This window comes from Aulostomus chinensis, chromosome 22 (genome assembly GCF_037954235.1).
Source record: "Aulostomus chinensis isolate RoL2024-O1b breed Wild chromosome 22, RoL_Achi_v1.0, whole genome shotgun sequence".
Taxonomy (NCBI): Eukaryota; Metazoa; Chordata; class Actinopteri; order Syngnathiformes; family Aulostomidae; genus Aulostomus; species Aulostomus chinensis.
In genome coordinates, this window is record NC_141341.1 from 5,584,788 (window position 1) to 5,605,000 (window position 20,213).

At 45.2% G+C, this 20,213-nt stretch overlaps 3 protein-coding genes across 3 annotated transcripts; 1 reads left to right on the forward strand and 2 right to left on the reverse strand.

Annotated features, from left to right (window-relative positions):
- Window positions 1-1,041: 1,041 nt before the first annotated feature.
- On the reverse strand, window positions 1,042-5,931 carry snrnp40 (small nuclear ribonucleoprotein 40 (U5)). The gene is made up of 10 exons (XM_086192829.1): window positions 5,681-5,931; window positions 5,203-5,332; window positions 4,995-5,088; window positions 3,949-4,114; window positions 3,202-3,324; window positions 2,764-2,884; window positions 2,547-2,629; window positions 1,794-1,855; window positions 1,487-1,590; window positions 1,042-1,300 (listed from the first exon to the last, which is right to left on the reverse strand). Exons 1-10 carry the CDS (start codon window positions 5,789-5,791, stop codon window positions 1,251-1,253), a joined length of 1,044 nt encoding a protein of 347 aa, XP_086048955.1. The 5' UTR covers window positions 5,792-5,931; the 3' UTR covers window positions 1,042-1,250.
- Window positions 5,932-5,989: 58 nt separating this feature from the next.
- zcchc17 (zinc finger, CCHC domain containing 17) lies at window positions 5,990-9,428 on the forward strand. Its single transcript, XM_086192858.1, has 7 exons — window positions 5,990-6,045; window positions 6,910-7,081; window positions 7,714-7,814; window positions 7,917-8,008; window positions 8,083-8,183; window positions 8,298-8,440; window positions 8,560-9,428. The coding sequence occupies exons 2-7, from the start codon at window positions 6,943-6,945 to the stop codon at window positions 8,731-8,733; spliced, it is 750 nt and encodes a 249-aa protein (XP_086048984.1). The 5' UTR covers window positions 5,990-6,045; window positions 6,910-6,942; the 3' UTR covers window positions 8,734-9,428.
- Window positions 9,429-13,889: 4,461 nt separating this feature from the next.
- fabp3 (fatty acid binding protein 3, muscle and heart) lies at window positions 13,890-18,539 on the reverse strand. The gene is made up of 4 exons (XM_086192560.1): window positions 18,314-18,539; window positions 15,842-16,014; window positions 14,274-14,375; window positions 13,890-14,190 (listed from the first exon to the last, which is right to left on the reverse strand). The coding sequence occupies exons 1-4, from the start codon at window positions 18,384-18,386 to the stop codon at window positions 14,137-14,139; spliced, it is 402 nt and encodes a 133-aa protein (XP_086048686.1). The 5' UTR covers window positions 18,387-18,539; the 3' UTR covers window positions 13,890-14,136.
- Between the last annotated feature and the right edge of the window lie 1,674 nt (window positions 18,540-20,213).

Here is a 20,213-nt window from a genome sequence, read left to right on the forward strand (position 1 = left end):
AAATGGTTGATGCGTTTCAATATTGGGTTTCCTGAAAAAAGTTGCAATCATGTGAGAGACAGTCTCAACATGTTCACTTGTGTCATTCTCAGTGATGAGAACATCCATCCATTTTCTACCGCTTATCCTGTTATGGGCCATGGGGGGTGGAGCCTATCCCAGCGGCCTTCGGGTGAGAGGCGGGGTTCACCCTGGACGGGTCACCAGTCCATCACAGGGCCAACACATAGAGACAGACAACCATTCACACTCACAGTCACACCTACAGTCAATTTAGAGTATCAATCAGCCTCGTCCCCTCTTGATGTCTTTGGACTGTGGAGGAAGCTGGAGTACCAGAGAGAACCCACGCAGGAACAGGGAGAACATGGAGACTCACACAGAAAGACCCCGTGCTCCAGCCAGGGCTCAAACCCGGAACCTTCTTGCTGTGAGGCGACAGTGATAACCACTGCACCACCGTGCCACCCCTTCTATGAAGATGCAAGAAATTAATAAGAGAAATCAAGAGTAACAGCAGGTGTTCTCAACTGTGAACAGTCTTCCTTTTCAATTTAAACTCCTCAGTTCAACTCTTTTATTTTTCACAGATGTGGGAATCACTTTCACTCGTCTTATCTTTCATCTTTCCGGGACTTTTTTTCTGCCTTTGAGGCAAATTTTATGACCCTAAATTCCCTAAAACAAAAAATCCATGTCAAAATTTACCGCAGTATATTTTTTTAATCAAAGCGATCACAAGCCATGTAGTTTGAGACAAAATAAATCCAGAGGTAAACTCTGTTTCAGCAATAGATTTTTACAAATTTGATCCTAACTGAGCTACAGTTGTTTGTGATGCAAATTAGCTTCATTTCCAAATTTCATGACTTCAAGTTTTTCATCAATATTTGGTACCCCGAACAATAAAAAAAACCAATAATATATCCAAAATGGGAGCTACATGCCGTGCAGCATTCAGTAAAAAAGCTTCTAAAAGCAAATAATAATTCCCATATAATTGCAACAGTAATGAAAAAAAGAATGGGACAAGCTCTCATACACAATACTGACTTTTATTAAAAAGAAAATCAGAATTTTAAAAAATCAGTTTTGACGGTTTTTGTGCCTGAAAACTATGAACTTCAAACACGAGTCCTGAGGTTGTGATGAGACAAGCTGAAGAACAATTTAGAAACTGTCACACCGCCCATTCACAACCAAACACACACGCGCACACACACACACACACACACGAACACACACACACTCTACTGAATTTCTCCCATGTAGAGCCGTTTATCGCTGGCACCAGACAGCACTGCGGAGACAAACAGAGAAATGATTATGATAGAACACTTCAGGTCCGTCAACGAGCAACGAAAAAGCAAGCATACAGACGGAAGCTCTGGTTCAACTACAACTTCTCCTGTTCAAACCCCCCCCCCCCCCCCCCCCCGGCGTGTGTCATTAGGATCAAAGCTGGTAATCCAAGACTGCCACTCACCGATGGGCTCCTCTGGGTGAAAGACCACCTCGTTAACAGAGCCAGCGTGGCCCGGCAGCTTGTACAGGATTCTACGTGATGTGGTGTCCCAGATATAAACAAATCTGAAAAGACAAACACGACGCGGTCAGAACACCCGGTGATGCCAAGCCGACTCTTCTGCTGGTTTGGCTGTGAGAGGAACCGGCAGCTTGCTCAGAGGTGACACATTCCCACGAACCAAACAATGACCGAGACCTTGGCCTAGAGATGATGTACGCTCAAAAGGAATGTGAATTTGATCTGTGTGTGTGTGTGTGTGTCTCACCTGTCAGCTGAGCCCGCGGCTATCTTACTGCCGTCAGTCGACCAAGAGCACCTCAGCAGATTCTGAAAGAGGTGAACAGAACAATGACACGACCGTCCAACGTGTGTGTTGACGCTGCGTGGCGGAGAAGGCGGAGAGAGAGAGGACCAAAGGTATTCCTCGGATGGTTTTGGTGAAGTCGCGGTGATGTCGACCTTTGACCAGCGAAAGCAAATCAATTCATCCTTGATCCACGGCGGGCAGCTGTGTCAAATAGTAAGAGCTTCTAGGAGTGGCTCTGGCTGAGGGGAGGGCATAAACTGCCTGCTCCGTCTGCGCTCGTCTTTGCTGGCTTCGCTCTGCAGCTTTGCTGACCGAGACACATTTTTCCATCAGCAAAATTTAAAATTGGACTGTAGTCAATGCATATTTAGTGTCCTTAACTTCAACTGTAGTGAAAGGGATCTTTTTAGGCCTTCAGATTACTGCATAGATTTTGTAGCTTTGAGGACGTGTATGTTACTTTCTCATGTGTTACCACGTTGACATGAGCAACTTTTAATTTTTCAAGTCACTTGTACACGCTTGGATGGTGACACAAGGATTCAAAAAGAGCTTCAGAAGGATTTGGATTCAATACTGGATGTTCGCTGGATAAATTGCTATTTAGCACCATCCACTGACTCCAATGTATATAAAATGTTGTTCGCGAGGGACTGCATCATCAGTGCAGGTGCTGTTTGGAGATCAAAGGTCAGACTGTTGCCTTGTTACCTTTTCAAAGTTGTGAACGTTGCCCTGGAAAATCTTCACACATCTCTCTTTGGGCGCAAATGGCCGGACGTCCCAAATACGCACTAAAACAAGGCACAAATAAATGGTCACACAAAGGATTGCAGCTTAAACACATTGTAAATGCATGTTTCTCTCTATCTCTCTCTATCTCTCTCTCTCTCTCTCTCACACACACACACACACACACACATAAAACCTGTGTTATCCATGGAGTTGGAAAGGAGGTATGATCCCTCAGAGCTCAGGCTGAGTCCAGTTACAGAGTCTCCGTGTCCGTGCATACTGTAGATCAGCTTGTTCTGCCTCAGGTCCCAAACCTGTACAACATCAACATCAAGACCAGGACCAGGACCAGGACCAGGACCAGGACCAGGACCAGGAGCAAAGGGTCAAAAAACACAAAGATGTAATTAAAAACAGCAGTTCTTCAATGTTGCCATTCAATACTAAGATTTATTGTTGAATAAACACAGACGGTCATTAGATCTTTTATGAAGCTTCCTATCATAAATGACTCATTTTCAGTGCTTTTCTTAAACACTTTTATACTGTATTATTCAGTTATTTCAGGGTTTGTGTGTGTGTGTGTGTGTGTGTGTGTGTGTGTGTGTGTGTGTGTTCTGGAGTCCAGTACCTTGATGTCGTTGTCGATGCCTCCTGACAGAATCTGGTCACTGGTGTCGTTGAAGGTGACAGCCAGCACCTGGTAGGTGTTCTGGAAAGTGTGAATGGCGCCTTTCTTGCGGACATCCCACAGCTACCACAGAGACATAAACAAGACCGTTATCAGGCAATTAAGGCTTCAACACAACAGTTTAACGACAGCGGCAACCCCAGACCTGTCAATCATGACTGACTGGTCGATACCAGATACATTTTAAGTTAATATTTCACATCAGAAGTGGTTTTGAGCCAGTACACCGTTTCTTTCTGTCATCAACCAGGAATAAAATAGCCTGCATGGCCCACACAGCCAGGGAAGTTTCACAGGAAATTAGTCTTCTGACTTTGATTTTACTGTGATTTAATTGCAATAAACAGATCAAAAATAATGCGGAAGTAACATCAAGCAGATGCAGATTTGTACAACGTTTGAATTCATGCTTTACCAGGATGAGACAGAAAGCACAAGAAAGACGACAAGCAAACAAATTTAAAATTCTTGTTTTTTTTTTTTTTTTACGGAGTTCTGATTAGATTTGTTGACTTGTGTTCCTCTTACATCACAGTTGGTCTTGAGCTGGAAAGGTTGGTGACCACTGCACGAGGGAGTTAAATTTTAAACACCACCAAAAATGTAATTTCCCAAAATAAACATCACATGGTTCACTGAAAGTGAAGGGAACTCTTAGTCGATCTAAGTGGCAGCTGGGAATCTCACCTTGACTGTCCCGTCGTCGCTGCCGGTGCAGACCAGCTGGGGTCCTCGGCGGGCCGGGTAGCAAGTGTTGACGAAGGAGGTGTGGCCTTTCAGACGTTTGACCCTCTCGCCTGTTTCACTGTCCCACACACCTACAGTCTTGTCTGTGCTTGCTGAGAACAGAACGCTGGAAAATACAACAGGAAACACTCCGTTATATGTTTAGCGAAATATCAGGACTTTGTTTTGTCACTTCCTGCTGGAGCACTCCATGAATTCAGCAATAGATGGTGACTCTCTCTCTCTCAGCTAACGAGAGTATGTTGAAACTAGCATGAGCTGTCTCATCACTGCACTGGTTAACATGATCACGAGACGGCCTGTAATCCTACTTGGACTAATGACACACTAGCAGTCTGACATAATGGCTGCCAGCGTTATTATTTGATTCTGAGAACTGTTCTTTTATAACATTTAAATTCTGTAAACTGACTCTGCTACACTAATTATGTGACTAGTGAATACATTGAAAAACAGTAATAAAATCAAATCATCAAATAAAATCAGGATGTCCAAAACAACCGCGGCTGAAACTCCACTGATTCAAGAAACTTCAACGCCACCCGATCAGACCTGGATGAATTGGTTCAGTTTTAATGAGCAGACACACAGATACCTTCCTAGCCTGGTGTGAACATCGAAGCCCTGCGGCTACGCCTGGATCCCCTCCGGGAGAAATAACAAAGACATCAAACCAGACAGAACTGTCCCCACCTTCTCTTCTGCTACCAAACAAGACTGTCGTTCTTGATTTGGAAGATGGTGTTGAGTGTTTCATCAAAACTGATTAGCTGAAGGGGTTTGGCGAGTATTTCAAGCTCTCATCGTCATTCTCCGTGAGAGGGGATCCAGACATTGTTGGAGGGCTCAACTTCTGAGCTTCGGCTCCTCCACTCCCGACAACCAGCAGGCTGTCCAGTGTCCAACAAAGTAAAGTGATGTGACTAAATGAGACAAATTTGTCCTCGTGGGCTGATCAGTGCTGTGTGTGTACTTTTCTACTATACCTGCCATCCGTGTTGTAGTGCAGCTCCATCACTGCTCCACTGTGGCCCTTCAGAGTGGCATAATTTTCACAATCCCCATAAACGTTCCACATCACTGCAGCAAGGAAACACGGCATGCAACATGACGCTCTGATTTTGAATGTTTAAACAAAGATGTGTGAACTTCCTCTTTCTGAGGGTTCAATGGCGAGGATAAAGAATACTTTACATATCAGCCTGTCATATCCAGAAGATGCCAAGGTAGCGCCGTTTGGGTGAAACTTGCAGCAGTAGACCTCGCCCTCATGGCCGGACATCAGCATGATGGGAGCCTGCAGGCTGGAGCTCCGAGGGGGGCCCTAGTGAGGTAGTTCACATCATCAGGGCTTATTAGTGATTACAGTACATCATATCAAATCATTGTGCAGTTAAATTGGGGGTTGAAGGCCATTACTCAGAGGATGACCAGCCATGATGAACAGGTCCCTTTTGTTATATTACCCGATGATGGCAACATCATAGCGTTCTTAACAATGGGCGGTGCTGAGTGAATTCAACACACCGTAGCTTTTTTTCTGCTTGTTTATAGGATCGGAAATGTACACAGTCCGTGTGAAGCACTGTTATTCAGGTCTAGTAATGCAGGAGTAGTTTACAACGCTGCGTATCGTTTTGATGGCTAACAAGACTTTCAGTTCACTTCCTACCATGGCCACGAGTTGCTGAGACTGGTTAGCCGCCACTAGCTCAGTGCGAGGCCGCTTCACGGCGGCTGGAACCACCGCCATGTCCGCCGCTCTCTTCTTGGGTTCAATCATTCCCTGGTTACTTGATAACAAGCGTGTAAAGCTTTGAGTTTCAATGCTTTAATTGACAAAAAAAAGAATGGTCGTCTTTCATGAAGGGACGTCGAGCGTTACAGCGACAAAGAACAGAGGCAGACAACTTCCGCCCGAGAGGAGCATTCTGATTGGTCAAGGTGTGCGTCGGCTGTTGTGATTGGCTGCTTAGCTTGTTGTCAAACTACGTTGACCCGGATGTTAAAGCGAAGTTAGCAGGGCTAGTACGAAAGGTAAGAATAATTGTAGCTTAAATTATTTTTCGTTTGTTAAATCTCCAGACTTTTAAAGCCTGCACGTGATTACCATGCACCCACTGATTATTCTGTTTATCTGTTTTTTGTTGGGTTCACGAGTTTAGCTGGTAGACGGGAACGTTGTAATCTCGCTAACGTTAGCATGGCTGCTACTATCCATGTTACATCGCTGCAGCAGTTGTGAACTGAATCTACTTTTCTGTTCTATCCAAGACGATTCTTTTAGCTTCATTGTTTTTACCTCAACCGAATCAAAGCAGATATGAATTATTCAGCATGGGCAACTGGAAGTGCGGCAGGAAAAGCGGGGTCAGTCAAGGATTTTGTTGTTTTTTATTCAAACGTAGGACACTTGATGGTGCCAATCAAAGCGAAGTGACTATTTGAGATCTCTGTAAGTCGCCAAGAGAATTCGCTCACCTTGTGTCCTTGCCAGACGCCAAAAACACACACAATCATTTTCACTACGTACACATTCGTAGTAGCATTCTGTCGCATCTATTTAAAAGTCCTAAAATGCATTTTTAAGATGGATATGATGAGTATTTTGCGTTCAAATGCTTTTTAACTAGGATATAAGTTGTTGTGGTGATCGTTACACATATCAAGACGTAACCCATTATCACAGTGTCCTTCCTGCCATTCCCTCGGTTATGATCCAGCTGGAGGTTATGCTGAAACTGCATTTTTTCTTTAACCCTTTTCAAACATCCATCTCTTAAAGAACTTGTGTTTATGTCAGTATTATGTGGGTTCTCCAAAGGTTCCCTTTGGGAACAAAAACAACCTTGAATCTAAAGTTCTTTTACAGAACAATATATAGTACAATGTGTTTGTCAGTCTTCTAGATTCACTTCAGCATACGTGTAGACGATGTCTGACAGCGATGGCCCCGCACCAGAGCCCGGCGGACTGGACGGCCTCCCACCGCTGTACACCATCTCCAAGGGGGAGGTGGTCTCCGTGCAGACCTATGGAGCTTTTGTCCGCCTGCCAGGGTACAAGAAGGAAGGTGAGTGAATTTGCACATGAATACTTTCAGCTCGTATCACATGTTTAAAAAGATGAAACCGATCAGAGGGACATGTGAATAAAGGACTGGTAGTCATCATTTCAGTGGAAACCAATCACATCAGCTGGTATGTTAAAACAATCACCAGTTGCTCAATGTCACCACTGGAGGGCGAAACTGAGTGAAAATTCAACACTTGCAACTTCATTGTTTTTTAACCATCCATCCATCGATTGTACCTCTGAGCCATGCCTGCCAATCCCTGCAAAAGCCATCCCTGAGAAACCGATTGTTTTTTTCTCAACAATAATGTGAAACAGGCGCATTTTATTTGTACAGTTCAGGAGAGAAATAACTCTTAGAGAACCTTGTATCTTTCCTACCTGTGAATGTAGTTCAGAATGCTTTTGGGAGCCATCTTTCTCATTTTCTGGCAGCAACATTTCGTCTGAGTTAGGAGTACTTAGTGTTCAGAATGACAAATACCACAACATGAAATTGTTGACAGAATAATACTTTGACTGGAATCTTCAGCAACACAAAGATGTATGTGATGTTAAATTCTCCACACATTTTATGCATTTTACATCTCATTGTCTAAAGTCCATTTTCTTACACACACACGCACGCAGGCCTGGTTCATGTGAGTGAAATGTCGGCCACACGTGTCGAGAGTGCCTCCGAGATTGTTGATGTGGGGGAACAGGTGTGGATTAAAGTCATTGGTAGAGAGGTAAACACACACACACACACACACACACACACACACAGATTGTTGTATGTAACACCCCATATCAGATGAGAATGTCCTCAGCTCCGTCCTCTCACCTCTTAGATTCAAGGAGAAAAGGTCAAGCTGTCCTTTTCAATGAAAGCTGTCAATCAGGGGACTGGGCGGGACCTGGACCCCAACAACGTCATGGCAGAGTATGTTCTTCTAGATTAGTATGTGTTTGTGGCAGGTACAGGTGCGTGCCCTTGTCATCTGGGTGTGTTTGCAGGCAGGATGCGAGGCGGCGAAGGCAGTTCAGAGACCACACGGGCAACAGGATCACCCTGGAGGCTGTGCTCAACACAACATGCTCAAAGTGCGGCTGCAAAGGTAACACAACAAAGCATCAATACAGCATCAGAGAGGAAGAGAAGTGTTGTTGTTTTTTCTTTCATGTCTCTACTGAAACAAATAATTTAACTGAATAAACCATCACTCCGTCAGGTCACTTTACAAAGGACTGTTTCACTGCTCCGGGCCTGCAGTACGCTCTTCTGCCAGAAGAGGACGATGAAGAGCCACGGCAGCAGCAGACCCCTTCAGCTGTACCACAGAAAGACCCAGACAAGAAGAAGAAGAAAAAGAAGGTGAATGTGTCACAGTTATTGTCCCTTTCCTTGTAAATTCTGACTCATCTGAAGAAAGAACTCTCACGTCTTTTTTTTTTTTCTTTTTTTTTTTTTGGTGGTATGTTTCCCTCTGAAAGGAAAAGAAAATGAAGAAGAAGAGGAAGAGGGAAAGAAAGGAGTCCGAGAGTGACAGCAGCAGCAGCAGCAGTGACGAATGTAAATCCAAGAGGAAGCGCCGCGATCACACTCATGACAGAGAGGAGAAAAAGAAGAAGAAACACAAGAAACATAAATCTCACAAACACAGCTGAGACAAACACACACACACACACACACACACACACCTACAGTCACACACACTGCAGCAGCTAGACGTGCAAGAGAGGAAGTGGTTAGTCACAGATGGAACGACAGTCTTCCTACTGCGTATCTTTTTAATTATCTTTCCACCAACAGTCTTATTAGAGAAACCATCAGTCGTTAAAGTTAGGGTGGGCGCAGACCTCCACCAAACCCGGTGGGGATGAAAATGCAGGATATCATGAGGCTAAGCCAGCTCACGGATCAGGGATTCTTCCTGTCACTGCTTCGCCCTTCCACCGAGTTTGGTGAGAGTTTTTGGGTTAATTTTCATGCAGTTATGCTGACAAACAGAAAACAAAAACCCAACCAAATCCAGTGCAGAAAAGTGCAGTTTTTCCTCGGTGTCTGATGGATGGGATTCAAACTTTGAATGGATTTTTTTTTTTTTCCCTTCGCCACGCCTGCATCCCTCCACCGTCTGAACATCTAGTTGCTAGTTTTTGTGTAATTCTGCAGGGAAAAAAAAAAAAAAAAAAAGTAGAAACAAAAAAAACAACAAAAAAAAACAACTTAGCGAATCTAATTTTAAAATATGCTTTGTTACGACATCTGATGGAGATAAATGAACCTCTTAGCGGAGGTCATTAGAAACACATTCATCTTTCTTTCAGTTGGTTTAAAAAAAAAAAAAATCATCAAACAAGGGTCAAACTGTGTCGTTAAACAAATCATCAGATAACCCGTACTTGTCCTGAAATAACCTTTGGCTCACCCCACAGAGGGGAGGAGCTTACACATCTGCTGCAACCAGATAGGTGGAAGCAATAAGGCAGCATGGAGCTGTCTCTGTTGAAGTCCTCATATTATTTACAGCTCTCCGGTTTCTAATGATCTGGGAAAACATGAGGAGAGTAAAAACGGCTCTGGCATGAACAGAGATAACACCACCCCTGCACACACTCTCATAGGAAGTAGTAAAAACACCAAGCGGAAGTGTAGTGCATGACAAGTTAGCGAGACAGGAACCTCATGCTGCGGTGATATCCTGAGTTATTCACTGCTTACTCTCGTGTTTGTGTCTCTATTGTCTCCCTTCCTGCATGTCAACTCCATTAAAACTGTTTTTATTCCATAAAGGTTAAAAACCGGCTCCGTGTGTCTTTGTTCTCGGATCTCAAAGTCCCTCCTCCTGTACATGAGACACTCTGGGCTCTGCTCTTGGACCCACTTGCAGGGTCAAGAGACGTTTACCAATGAGGCAAGTGTCTTGTGGCAGGACTGATTTACACAACAGGCTGTCAGAGCGGAGGTCAAAGTTGCACAAAGTGGACAGAGAAGCTTCCCCCCCCCCCCCCCCCCCTCCCCAGAGATAAAGCTCCAGTGTTAAAGGTGGCATTGGGATGTTGACATTTGAGAGATTCTCTGTATTCGCTCGACCCAGATTTTCCACATGTGCTCGTACGATGGGGATTATGATTTCCAGCTGCTGAGGCTTGGCAGGGACTCCTGTGGTCAGTCCCGAGACTCCTCTTCATTTTTTATTTTTTTATTTTTATTTTTTTGCATTACTCCTTTCTCTCAGTTTCTGAAAAACCTTGTGTTGTAACATTTGATTCGACCCCTGACCTTCTGCAACTGGATGTCTCGGCTTGTGTTGCGTTATTGCAAATAATTTGCCCTTGTGGGGATCTGGAGGGTTGTTGTTTTTTTTCCCTCAGCCATTTATTAACTGACATATGGAGCTTTTCTGCTGCCTCCAGGGGGAAAAAAAATAACAGTTGAAAAACTTTCTAGCATGTGTTGGATGAATTTGGAGGAAAACCTGCTGATGACTGGAGATTTTGGGAGTATTTTTTGGCTTTCTGGTTCAAACTGAAGAAGATCTGTCTTTTTTTTCTTTTTTTTAATTAATTACACATAAAATCCTCTTTCCACCAGGGTCCCCACGATGTCCAACAAACCTCCTCTTTTACACCCAAAAGACAGATGTGGTGCAGGGCCAAAGAATCCCAGTAGCCTCGCCCTGACCCAGGTTGACCCACATGATCACATCTTGATGATCAGTCTCTTGTCTATGAGCAGAAAGTTTAGCTTAGCTTAGCATAAACACCAGGAACAGCTAGCGTGGCTCCGGCTTTGGCAGGGCCTCTAAAATTAACATCCAATCAGCAGGTTAAACCAACTCCTGGTGGCGAGAGCACATTTCTTGAATTGTGAGAAGAATTCCGAAAAGAACCGCAGAAAATAAATATTCTGATCGCGTGGATGCTGTCGTCCACTCAGAACACGTTTGTATTCATGATAGCCCCAAAACAATGTAGTTCAGTACTTTTCTGATGCTTCACACGGACGAACGTGTAGCAAGAAGCTGGAAATAAATGAATGTAATCATAACCTGTTCAATACATTTAGGGCTTCATAAAGTAAATTCATCAGTCTTCTTGAATGCCGCACATTTTTAAAGTTTCCATAATATGAATGTTCTTTGTGATCCTGGCTAGGAATATAAATTCACCGTATGATAGAATGCGTAACGTACAGCCGTCGTGATTTCAGCGGGCGTGAATACGTGAACCAAAGGTGGAATCCCACACACGACGGAAACACTGAAGGACCCTTTTCTTTGTACGTTCTCCAAAGGTGGAGAACATCCAAATCAAAACTTCTTCTTCTTCTCCTTTTTTTTTTTTTTTTTTTGTTAAAATAAATGCGTTTGAAAGTTCCGTAATATTTAGACTGAGGGAGAAAATGTAACTCCTTCTGTCGGTTGTGTTGGAACGTTCCCATGAAGACTTCTTATTTTTGAAGAAATTCCCCATCTTACACTTTGCATATCCCCACAATGTCCTGAGAACATCTCAGCTGGTTTAAAGGACATAAAGTTCCCACAGTTCTGTAAGGGGGGGTGGGGGTTGTTGTTGTTGTTTGGCAGATGCTCAGGGAACACAGCCCTCACGTTCTGTCACAACCTGTCACGGCCAACTCTGTATTTGTGTCATTTTGTGTGTCAGTGTTGTTGTACTGTTGTTGTACTGTTGTCGTGTCTGAGCTGACTGACTGCAACCTGTCACGGGACTGCAGGTGAAATGAGCTGAAGCCAAGTCTGCCACAATAAGTGGCTTTTTTTGTTGTTGTTGTTTTGTTTTTGTTTTTTTGTACATGATCAAAACTAAAAACTAAAAAAAAAAAAAGAAAAAAAAAGAGTAGAACATGACAGGAAAGTTTATGGGACCTAGAGGGAACGCCCTCCATAGGATCCCCAAAGATATTCCCTAAAGTTCCGAGAACATCCTGAATGTTCAGCCAAATAGCATCCACCCATGATGTGAAGTTCCCACAGATGTTTAAAGGGTTGGGGGACAGTCAGGATGTCCCCACGACAACGCTACGTCCCCACATTCTGAACATCCCCTTAAAGTGCGCCTCCCTAACATTTTTTAATTTTTTTTTATTTTAGTTGCGCGGGGTTCATCCTTCTATGGGCTGGAGGGAAACGCCGGCTCCATCCTGCGCTCTTCCCCCTCCACCCTGCCGTCTGTGGCTGTCACATGACGCCAGCCTCCCGCGGGAGGGAATGATCTGAATTCAAAAAGCGACACCTAATTGTAGAAGTGCATGACACTACACTGCAGTCACCTGCTTTAACACAACTTTCCTCTCACCTAGCCAGGGAAAAAAGCAACACACACACACACACGCACACACACACAGTGAGAGTTAGGGGGCTATAATTAGCCTCCAGCAAGTCCTCGGAACCTGCAGGGATGGAAACTGTGGTCACACTCTTTAGGTGATTAAAGAGGAGCACAGTTGTGTTGCACTTGTCAACTCTATTCTGCTGTTAGTTTTCTTCGAGACGCAGCAGGTTTCGACTCAGGTTCATCAAACTGGAGTCCTGACGGAGCTCAGGAGTCCAGGGGGTCACTCGGGAAGTTTACATGTTGAAGAAAAAAAAGAGGTGACAATCAAGTGATCTGGTTTTGGCTCATTCACTGCCTCAGCTTGGATCACATCTTATCCCAAGCTTTGTCTGAGGGGGATTTCCTGACAGGAAATCTGCCCGACGACCATTTGGTTGATGCTTAAGTCACAGAGGGGACGTGTGCTGTGTTTTTTTCCTAGTCAGTTAGGAGGAAGTGTCTCATCTCTGACAGGGATCGAGAACCAAGTCACAGACTCTTTCAGTCTGCACCCGTGAGTCAAACCCACCAACAGAAGCTTTTCTCCTGACAAACTCCACCATTCTTTGAATCCAACTGACATGTAAAGCTGTCTGACCCCCCCCCCCCCCCCCGCAAAAAAACGCTTCTTTCCACAGCTGTCAGTGTTTATACGACCGAACTACGGATGGATTTTTTCGAGTGGCCTCAGGAAGAATTTTCTCAAATATAACTTGTTTTTTTGAGGCTGTAAAATATAAATTGTTGCCTCTATTTAGTTATTTTGAGGCCACAAGATATAACTTCTGTCCTAAATTTTTTAAAACTACCTCTTGAGTGATATCCTGTGACCTCAAAATAAAAAAAACTGAGGGAACACGTTGAAATTAATACACACACACATTTTCACATGGTGGCACGGTGGTGCAGTGGTCAGCACTGTGGCCTCACAGTAAGAAGGTTCTGGGTTCGAGTCCCGGCTCGGGCACAGGATCTTTCTGTGTGAGTCTCCATGTTCTCCCTGTTCCTGTGTGGGTTCTCTCTGGTACTCCAGCTTCCTCCCACAGTCCAAAGACATCAAGAGGGGACGAGGCTGATTGATACTCTAAATTGACTGTAGGTGTGACTGTGAGTGTGAATGGTTGTCTGTCTCTGTGTGTTGGCCCTGTGATGGACTGGCGACCTGTCCAGGGTGAACCCCGCCTCTTGCCCGTTGACGCTGGGATAGGCTCCAGCCCCCCCGCGACCCTTAATGTGTAGGAATAAGAGGACGATGGATGGACATTTTTACATATATATAAAATCATTAATGAATGAACTTCCTTTTACCATATTTAGACACTTCAACATTCGGAGGAAATGAAACATCCAGGAGGCGGTTCTTTCTTTCATGATCTTTTTATCAGTTCTTCTAACAGTTTGAATTTTTCAGTTCTGAATCATCAAACACTGTCCCAGGTTTGTCGTAGGCACCATGCAACAGAAAACAAAATAAAAACCTGGAATACAACAACATATCAGTGGAATTTATTCAGTGTTTTCTTACAGTAGAAGGAACGTTACATATAAAGAGTAGGAGGGTGGGGGTGGGGTCTCAGTCAGCAGTTAGCATTAATACTGACCCTTCTGCATGAAGGGATGTTGAAGGAATCGGCGAGGTGACCGATGACGTAGGTTTGAGATGTCAGAAATGGGATACTTTCTTTAGTGGCTGTGAGGAGACCCCTGGGGGAGGAGGGCTCCAGGTGAGCTTTACTGGGCCTTCTCATAGCGACGCGTGCAGACGACATCTCCCAGGGTGAGCGTCTGTGAGGGTGAGACACGAGGACGGTCAAACACAACAAACACCCGTAGAAATACGAAGGCAGGAATGTTTGAGGGGCACCGACCAGCGTGAGGGCGTTTCCGTTGACTTCCCTAACCAGGCTGGTCTCTTTGCCGTCCCACTTCTGTACGTGCACCATCTTCCCATCCTGTACTGTCACGGTGGACTGCAGCAGAGAGAGAGACACACACACTTAGATACACCGACACGCACACACACGTGCACACATTCAGGGAGTGAACTAACTCCAACTCCTGTTTTGTTTTTTTTACTTTTTCTTTTACGGTCTGTTTGTCTGGCTGCAGACCTACTTGGTGGAGGGGTGGAGCATGAGGCGAAGAGTGACTCACTCAAAGTTTCATTGTCATGACATATGACATGAACCTTGGCAGAGGTTTGTCCATCACCCATTCGTCCGACTCTCCCTGGATCACCCTGATTTACTGCAGTTCTTTTACAGCTCATTCACTTCAATCAAAAGCTGTCACTTCTGCTGCATTTTTGTCCAAAAACTCTGTGTTTTTTGAGACTCCTTTTTTTCAACCAGACGGCTCCAGTCGGATATTTCTTTTTCTATCTTATACATCGATGTAATATCTGGACACAGGACACAAATCAGTACTTAGAATGTCTGTGAGGACATATTGCAGTACAAATACAAGACTCAAGAGATTCGATCTGTAATCAGGAGTTTATTGAATGGCAGGTTCCGGTCTGTGGCCCAGGTTCCCTCTCATCTGTTCTACTGCTTGTTTTTCATACTGTCAATCTCACTCTTGTGGCTTTGCAGCCCCCAGGGAACTTGAACATTGAATAGAAAATTATCACAACATCATGTAACACAAACTGTCAGACTAAGAAAAACAAACGGCTTGACGACGCATTCGTCCCCCCAGCCCCCGCCCCCTTTTCCTGTTGAGGTCATTGGCAGCGTGTCACCTGACTCTGTAAATCTGTGAGCAGGGCAGGAGGCCACCCTTACCTGAGTCATCACATAGCCTGGATGCAGATATCATCACTACAGTCGTTCACCGTCCGGTGCATTTCTGATCCATCAATCGATGCTGGCACTCTTCTCGCGTTGCAGCCAATCACTTGATCTCCCTTCGCTGCATTGAGAGGAGCTTTCCCTTTCATCCCCAACGGGATTAAAATTAACTCTGCGTGTGCACGGATGAATTGATCGGACCGCCCCCTCCTCCCGTTGTTTGTACAGACACGTGATAAAGATTCATCTCACTGGAGTCACTGACAGCCAGGAAACAATTCATAGCAATTACTTTCATTTTGACATCTCATATGAAAATATCTCCTCTTACGGAAAGCTGCTCTGCGTCGGCTCTTTATATTTTGACTCCGGCAGAGAATTGATTTGACTCACAGTGACCAAGAGGCAGGCGGCCACGTTTGCCTGCAGCCTCATGCACACCAAGGGAAGCCTTATTTGCTTCGCTGGATGCAAAAGTCCCTCAGATACGCCGCTCACACTCATTTTTGTCTTCCTTTATCGGTGAAACTCCAACTTGAAATGCTGAGGCTCCCTCGACGCCTTGGAAGATCTTGGCTTGCTACCGTTAGACATTCGCCTTTCTAACCGTTCCTGTGCAAAATCGTAGTTTTTGCACTCCTCACCTTAACCTTCCTGTCGTCGGCGGTGGTCTCGTCAAACTCCTCTCCCAGTTTGAAGCTGATCTCCGTGTTCTTGATGGTGCTCTGAGTCTTCACCGTCACCTTGTCCCCATCCACAGCAATGATGGTGGTGGGCTTGGTCATGTTGCCCACCTTACGAGTAGCGAAACCCACGCCTGAGGAAGACAGAGAGGAGGAGATATAGGATGCTGTTGCCTTAATACATGAAAAAACATCCATAAACAAGACTGGCGCTCACACCTGAGTCCAGGTAGGCAAGGGGTGTACTTGTTTGTTTTTTTAACATGATAGACACGACCAGAGTGGGTGTGCCAACGGAGGCTTTTAGCAGTAGTCAATGATTTGCCCTTTATGTCAACTGCCACGCTCTTTAATCTCTATTTGTCTACGGTCCAAACCTGCAGCCTGTTCTTCAAACACTGCAGGATCCCGTTGACCTCGCTGCCTGTCTGGGCTTGCATGCGCGCAAATAATTAGTCACCTCTGTGTCATTTCATTGGCCGACGCGCAGGCTTCGCGGGCGAGGAAACAAATCAGTTCTTGTGGAGGAGGTAGACGATCCGGTTCAGCTCCCGGAGGTGAAACACTGCTTTGCCACCTCTTTTGAATACTCCAGAACAACACCCATGGGTGTTCTTACACACAAATATGTAGGACCTCTTATGCACCGAATAAAGGCAGGAAGCAAAGCCTGGTGGTCACTAACAACTTTGGAAATCAACCGGACTTTCGATTGGACCGTTACAAGCAGTAAAAAACAAACAAACAAACACTTTGTAAACTTATTTGTAAATAAGAAGATTTTATGAATGAGGCCCAGTCTGTGTGTGTGTGTGTGTGTGTGTGTGTGTGTGTGTGTGTGTGTGTGTGTGTGTGTGTGTGTTTCTATATGCCAACGCATCACTGATCACGGGACTGGGTCAGAGGTTGAGGGATCTCTGGTGACTATGGTCACCAGAGGGGACAGGTGGATGGTAATATGGCTCTGAGGTCATGGGGCATAAATCTCTCTCTCTCTCTCTTTGCACAGTCTTGCATTCATTTCCCCAACCCTGTCCGTACCCACTGGCCCAAAATATCCCACAACACCGTCACCCCACTGGTCTCCAGTCTGGTTTGAGTCAGACCCTCATGCACAAAACTACACAAATACAAGCAAAATACTGCAGTTTAGTGTCATTCTTTACGGTTCTATGTGTCCAGCACACACACACTTGAGTGAACTCTTGGGTTCTTAAAAAAGAACTCACTCCACTTGAACATGTATCGTATCGCACTGGAGACACAAACACTGACCCCCAAAACCAGCATTTAACCAGATGGGAACATGACCTTTGTCCCCAATCTTGCTGTCCCTTCTACACTGGTCATAACTCTGGCTCTTGTCCTTGAGGGTGGCTTAAGTAAAACTTTCATTCACACACACACACACACACACACACACACACACACACACACACACACACACACACACACACACACACACACACACACACACACACACAGAGTTAAGAAAAATGTCCCTGAGGGGGACAATAAAGTTTTCCACAACTTCTAAATTGATTAAACTCCTGGAGTCACAACCACTGACCTGGAAACAGTCAAGTTTATTTATATCACACATTTCAGGCGTAAACTCGATAAAACTTTTGACCAATCAGTGACACGACCTCCGTCCCAATTGCACATACCGTCCCCTATCAGCTGGTCAGAAGTTCGATTTGAGCACCTCAGCGTGCTTTAAATCATAACCCCACCACACACACACACACACACACACACACACACACACACACACACACTAAAGGGTGTGTGATATCTCAGAAGTCTTTATCTGTACATTTTTTTGTCCCATTAGCTCCTCAGTACAGGGGCCATCTTGATGTTCAACCTCTCCCAGGCCCCCAAACAATGACCGGCTTTCAGATAAGGTCACCCACATTTGCCACAAGTGTGTGTGTGTGTGTGTGTGTGTGTGTGTGTCTGTATGCTAATGTGCTGTTGGGTGTGTGTGAAAGCCAGTTGTTGACTATTCAGCGGTTCTCACAGTGGGGTGGATTTTCTTTTCTCCACTCAAAGAGAGCCCCTCCCTCAGTCCAACCACTTAGGCCATGCAGTCAACCACTCTTCCTCCTCTTCCCCCCCTTTTGGTTCCCATCCCCTTCTGTGTTCCTCTATCGACCCTTATACTTCTGCTCTTTTCTTCCATCTTGTTTCCCCTCTTATTTACCCATTATCATCTCCCTCGGCCATTTTCCTTTTCATTCACCACCTGCATTGACAGCTGCCGGCACTATTTAAACCGAACACTTTTATCTTGACTCAACCGGGTTTTCCACATGTGCTCACATGCAGCTTGGGCAGCACTGCATCCTCTGACTCACACACTCACATGCTTATAATAGACACACACACACACACACACACACACACACACCCTTGTGTAGCACTTACCCAGCTCCTTCATGTATTCATCAAATTTCTCGCTCTCTTTCAGGTTCCACGTTCCAACAAAAGCCTCGGCCATGTCTGCAGCAGAGTAGAGGAATGAGGAGGAGATACAGCTTGTGTGTGTGAGGGTGAGGGTGTGTGTGAGTGTGTGTGTGTGTGTGTGTGTGTAAGCCGCAGACTGGAGGAAGAGAGAGAGAGTCAGTCAGCACCACAGGCTGCGCTGCAATCCTACTGGCTGGATTTATACCGGCTGTTTGTGATGTCATCAGGCTGTGCAGAGGGTGAAGGGGAGGAGGGGGGAGGTGATGGGTGGGGAGACAGAAATAGAGAGACAAGGAATGTGTTATACTTGTTTTTTGTTGTTGTTTTTTTGAAAAAAAAATAAAATAAAATGGCTACCGAGCAAATTCTTTTTATTTGAGTGAGGTGGATGTTGGTGTGTGTGACAGCTGTTGTAGTTAAAGCTTGATGTGAAGCACGTGTGAGCATCTGAGGAGGCCACACTAAAGAAACCCAAGCCTGAGGGAATAAAAGGCAGAGCGAAGGGGGTGGGGGTGGGGGTGTGGGGGTTGAAAATGAGCAGGGGCCCTAGGGATGATTGATTTTTCTGCATGGGGAAGGGGTTGTTTGAGAGTCCTCCCTCCCCTGTATTCTCTTTTCTGTAGTCTCTTCTTTTAACCCCGGCCGCCTGGTTTTACTCATTTGACCTCTAATAACCTCAAGCTAGCCCGGCAGAGGTGACAATTGTGTTGTGCACACACTTGCAAACACACACTCACGTGATGCTGTCTGACCTGCAGTGGTGAGTGTGAAGATAAGAGGGTATTTAGAGGGTGAGTGTATCACTACAATGTGTATTTAGAGATGATGTTACACTGACTCGGTTACCGTAACAGCAAACTGAACATCTGACACATCTGCTTGAAAACGAATTCATTCTGATTCTCAGACCAGTACCAGAGCAACGGCGAAATACCGGCAAAACCGAGGTTGACGGCTGGGAATCAGAATCAGAATACTCTGTTGATCCCCGTGGGGAAATTAAGTCAGTTGCAGTTGCTCCCATTGCAGAACAATAGAACAGAAAAAGAACTATGTTCAAGAATGGAAAAAAAACATATGTAAAAGGAGCGAAGAGGCACACAAGTCGACACAAGAAGACATCACATAAATGATTAGCTCTGAATCAGGACCCTGCTACTTCCTGGTTAGCCCTCGGACGAAATACGGGAAGTCAATTTCTTCTCTGCTGCCCTAAAACAGTGGTCCATTCAGTAAAGTTGCGCTTCCGCTGGCAACTGCTGTCTTCCAGCGGAGAAGAAGAATGTTCTGGCGTGTGACAGAAGTCGGACAGCGCTTGCTGAATGTCAGCATTATTTTATATTTTTATAAAATTGCCGACGTGCAGAATGAAGGCTGCAGTTTGGAGGGCAACAGCCAGAGCTGATGATGAAACTGAGCTCTGTGGCTTCACTCCCTGCATGTGTTTGGTCATGTGTCACTACAGGTCATACATCAATGATGACATCATATCACATGCATCCAGGGTGAGTCGTACAAAGGCTAAACAAAGAATTGACATGCATCAACTACTCCCAACAACTCTCTACACTATGGTGGACTGGAAAACTGATGAGCAGAAGCACTTGTAGTCATACTGCTGGTATGAGTCCACCGTGCAGAGAGCTCCAGTGTTGAACGACTCCAACGACACGAGTGAACCGCGCTGTTGCGCCCTCGGCACAATAAACCAGGGGAACTCCAGTATTTGGATCAATCATGGTGCGGTGGAGGGTCAGTATTCCACCAGATGTGTCCGGTTAACCCTGCAGCGTCCAGACACGTTAGAACTGCGCGAGTCCTCGGGGGCTGGGGAAGTCACAGAGCAGCAGGAGACCGTAGC

What these genes read in the sequence shown, in the direction of transcription:
- snrnp40 (XM_086192829.1), bottom strand. Translation starts at nt 5,791, where the DNA reads ATGATTGAACCCAAGAAGAGAGCGGCGGACATGGCGGTGGTTCCAGCC. An exon ending in TGGATATGACAGGCTGATAT is followed by an intron (nt 5,089 to 5,202) that starts GTAAAGTATTCT and finishes TCCTTGCTGCAG; the next exon opens with TGATGTGGAACGTTTATGGG. An exon ending in GCATCGACAACGACATCAAG is followed by an intron (nt 2,885 to 3,201) that starts GTACTGGACTCC and finishes GATGTTGTACAG; the next exon opens with GTTTGGGACCTGAGGCAGAA.
- zcchc17 (XM_086192858.1), top strand. Translation starts at nt 6,943, where the DNA reads ATGTCTGACAGCGATGGCCCCGCACCAGAGCCCGGCGGACTGGACGGC. An exon ending in GCCAGGGTACAAGAAGGAAG is followed by an intron (nt 7,082 to 7,713) that starts GTGAGTGAATTT and finishes ACACGCACGCAG; the next exon opens with GCCTGGTTCATGTGAGTGAA. An exon ending in AGAAGAAGAAGAAAAAGAAG is followed by an intron (nt 8,441 to 8,559) that starts GTGAATGTGTCA and finishes TCCCTCTGAAAG; the next exon opens with GAAAAGAAAATGAAGAAGAA.
- fabp3 (XM_086192560.1), bottom strand. Translation starts at nt 18,386, where the DNA reads ATGGCCGAGGCTTTTGTTGGAACGTGGAACCTGAAAGAGAGCGAGAAA. An exon ending in TGAATACATGAAGGAGCTGG is followed by an intron (nt 16,015 to 18,313) that starts GTAAGTGCTACA and finishes TGTCTTCCTCAG; the next exon opens with GCGTGGGTTTCGCTACTCGT. An exon ending in ACGGAAACGCCCTCACGCTG is followed by an intron (nt 14,191 to 14,273) that starts GTCGGTGCCCCT and finishes TCACCCTCACAG; the next exon opens with ACGCTCACCCTGGGAGATGT.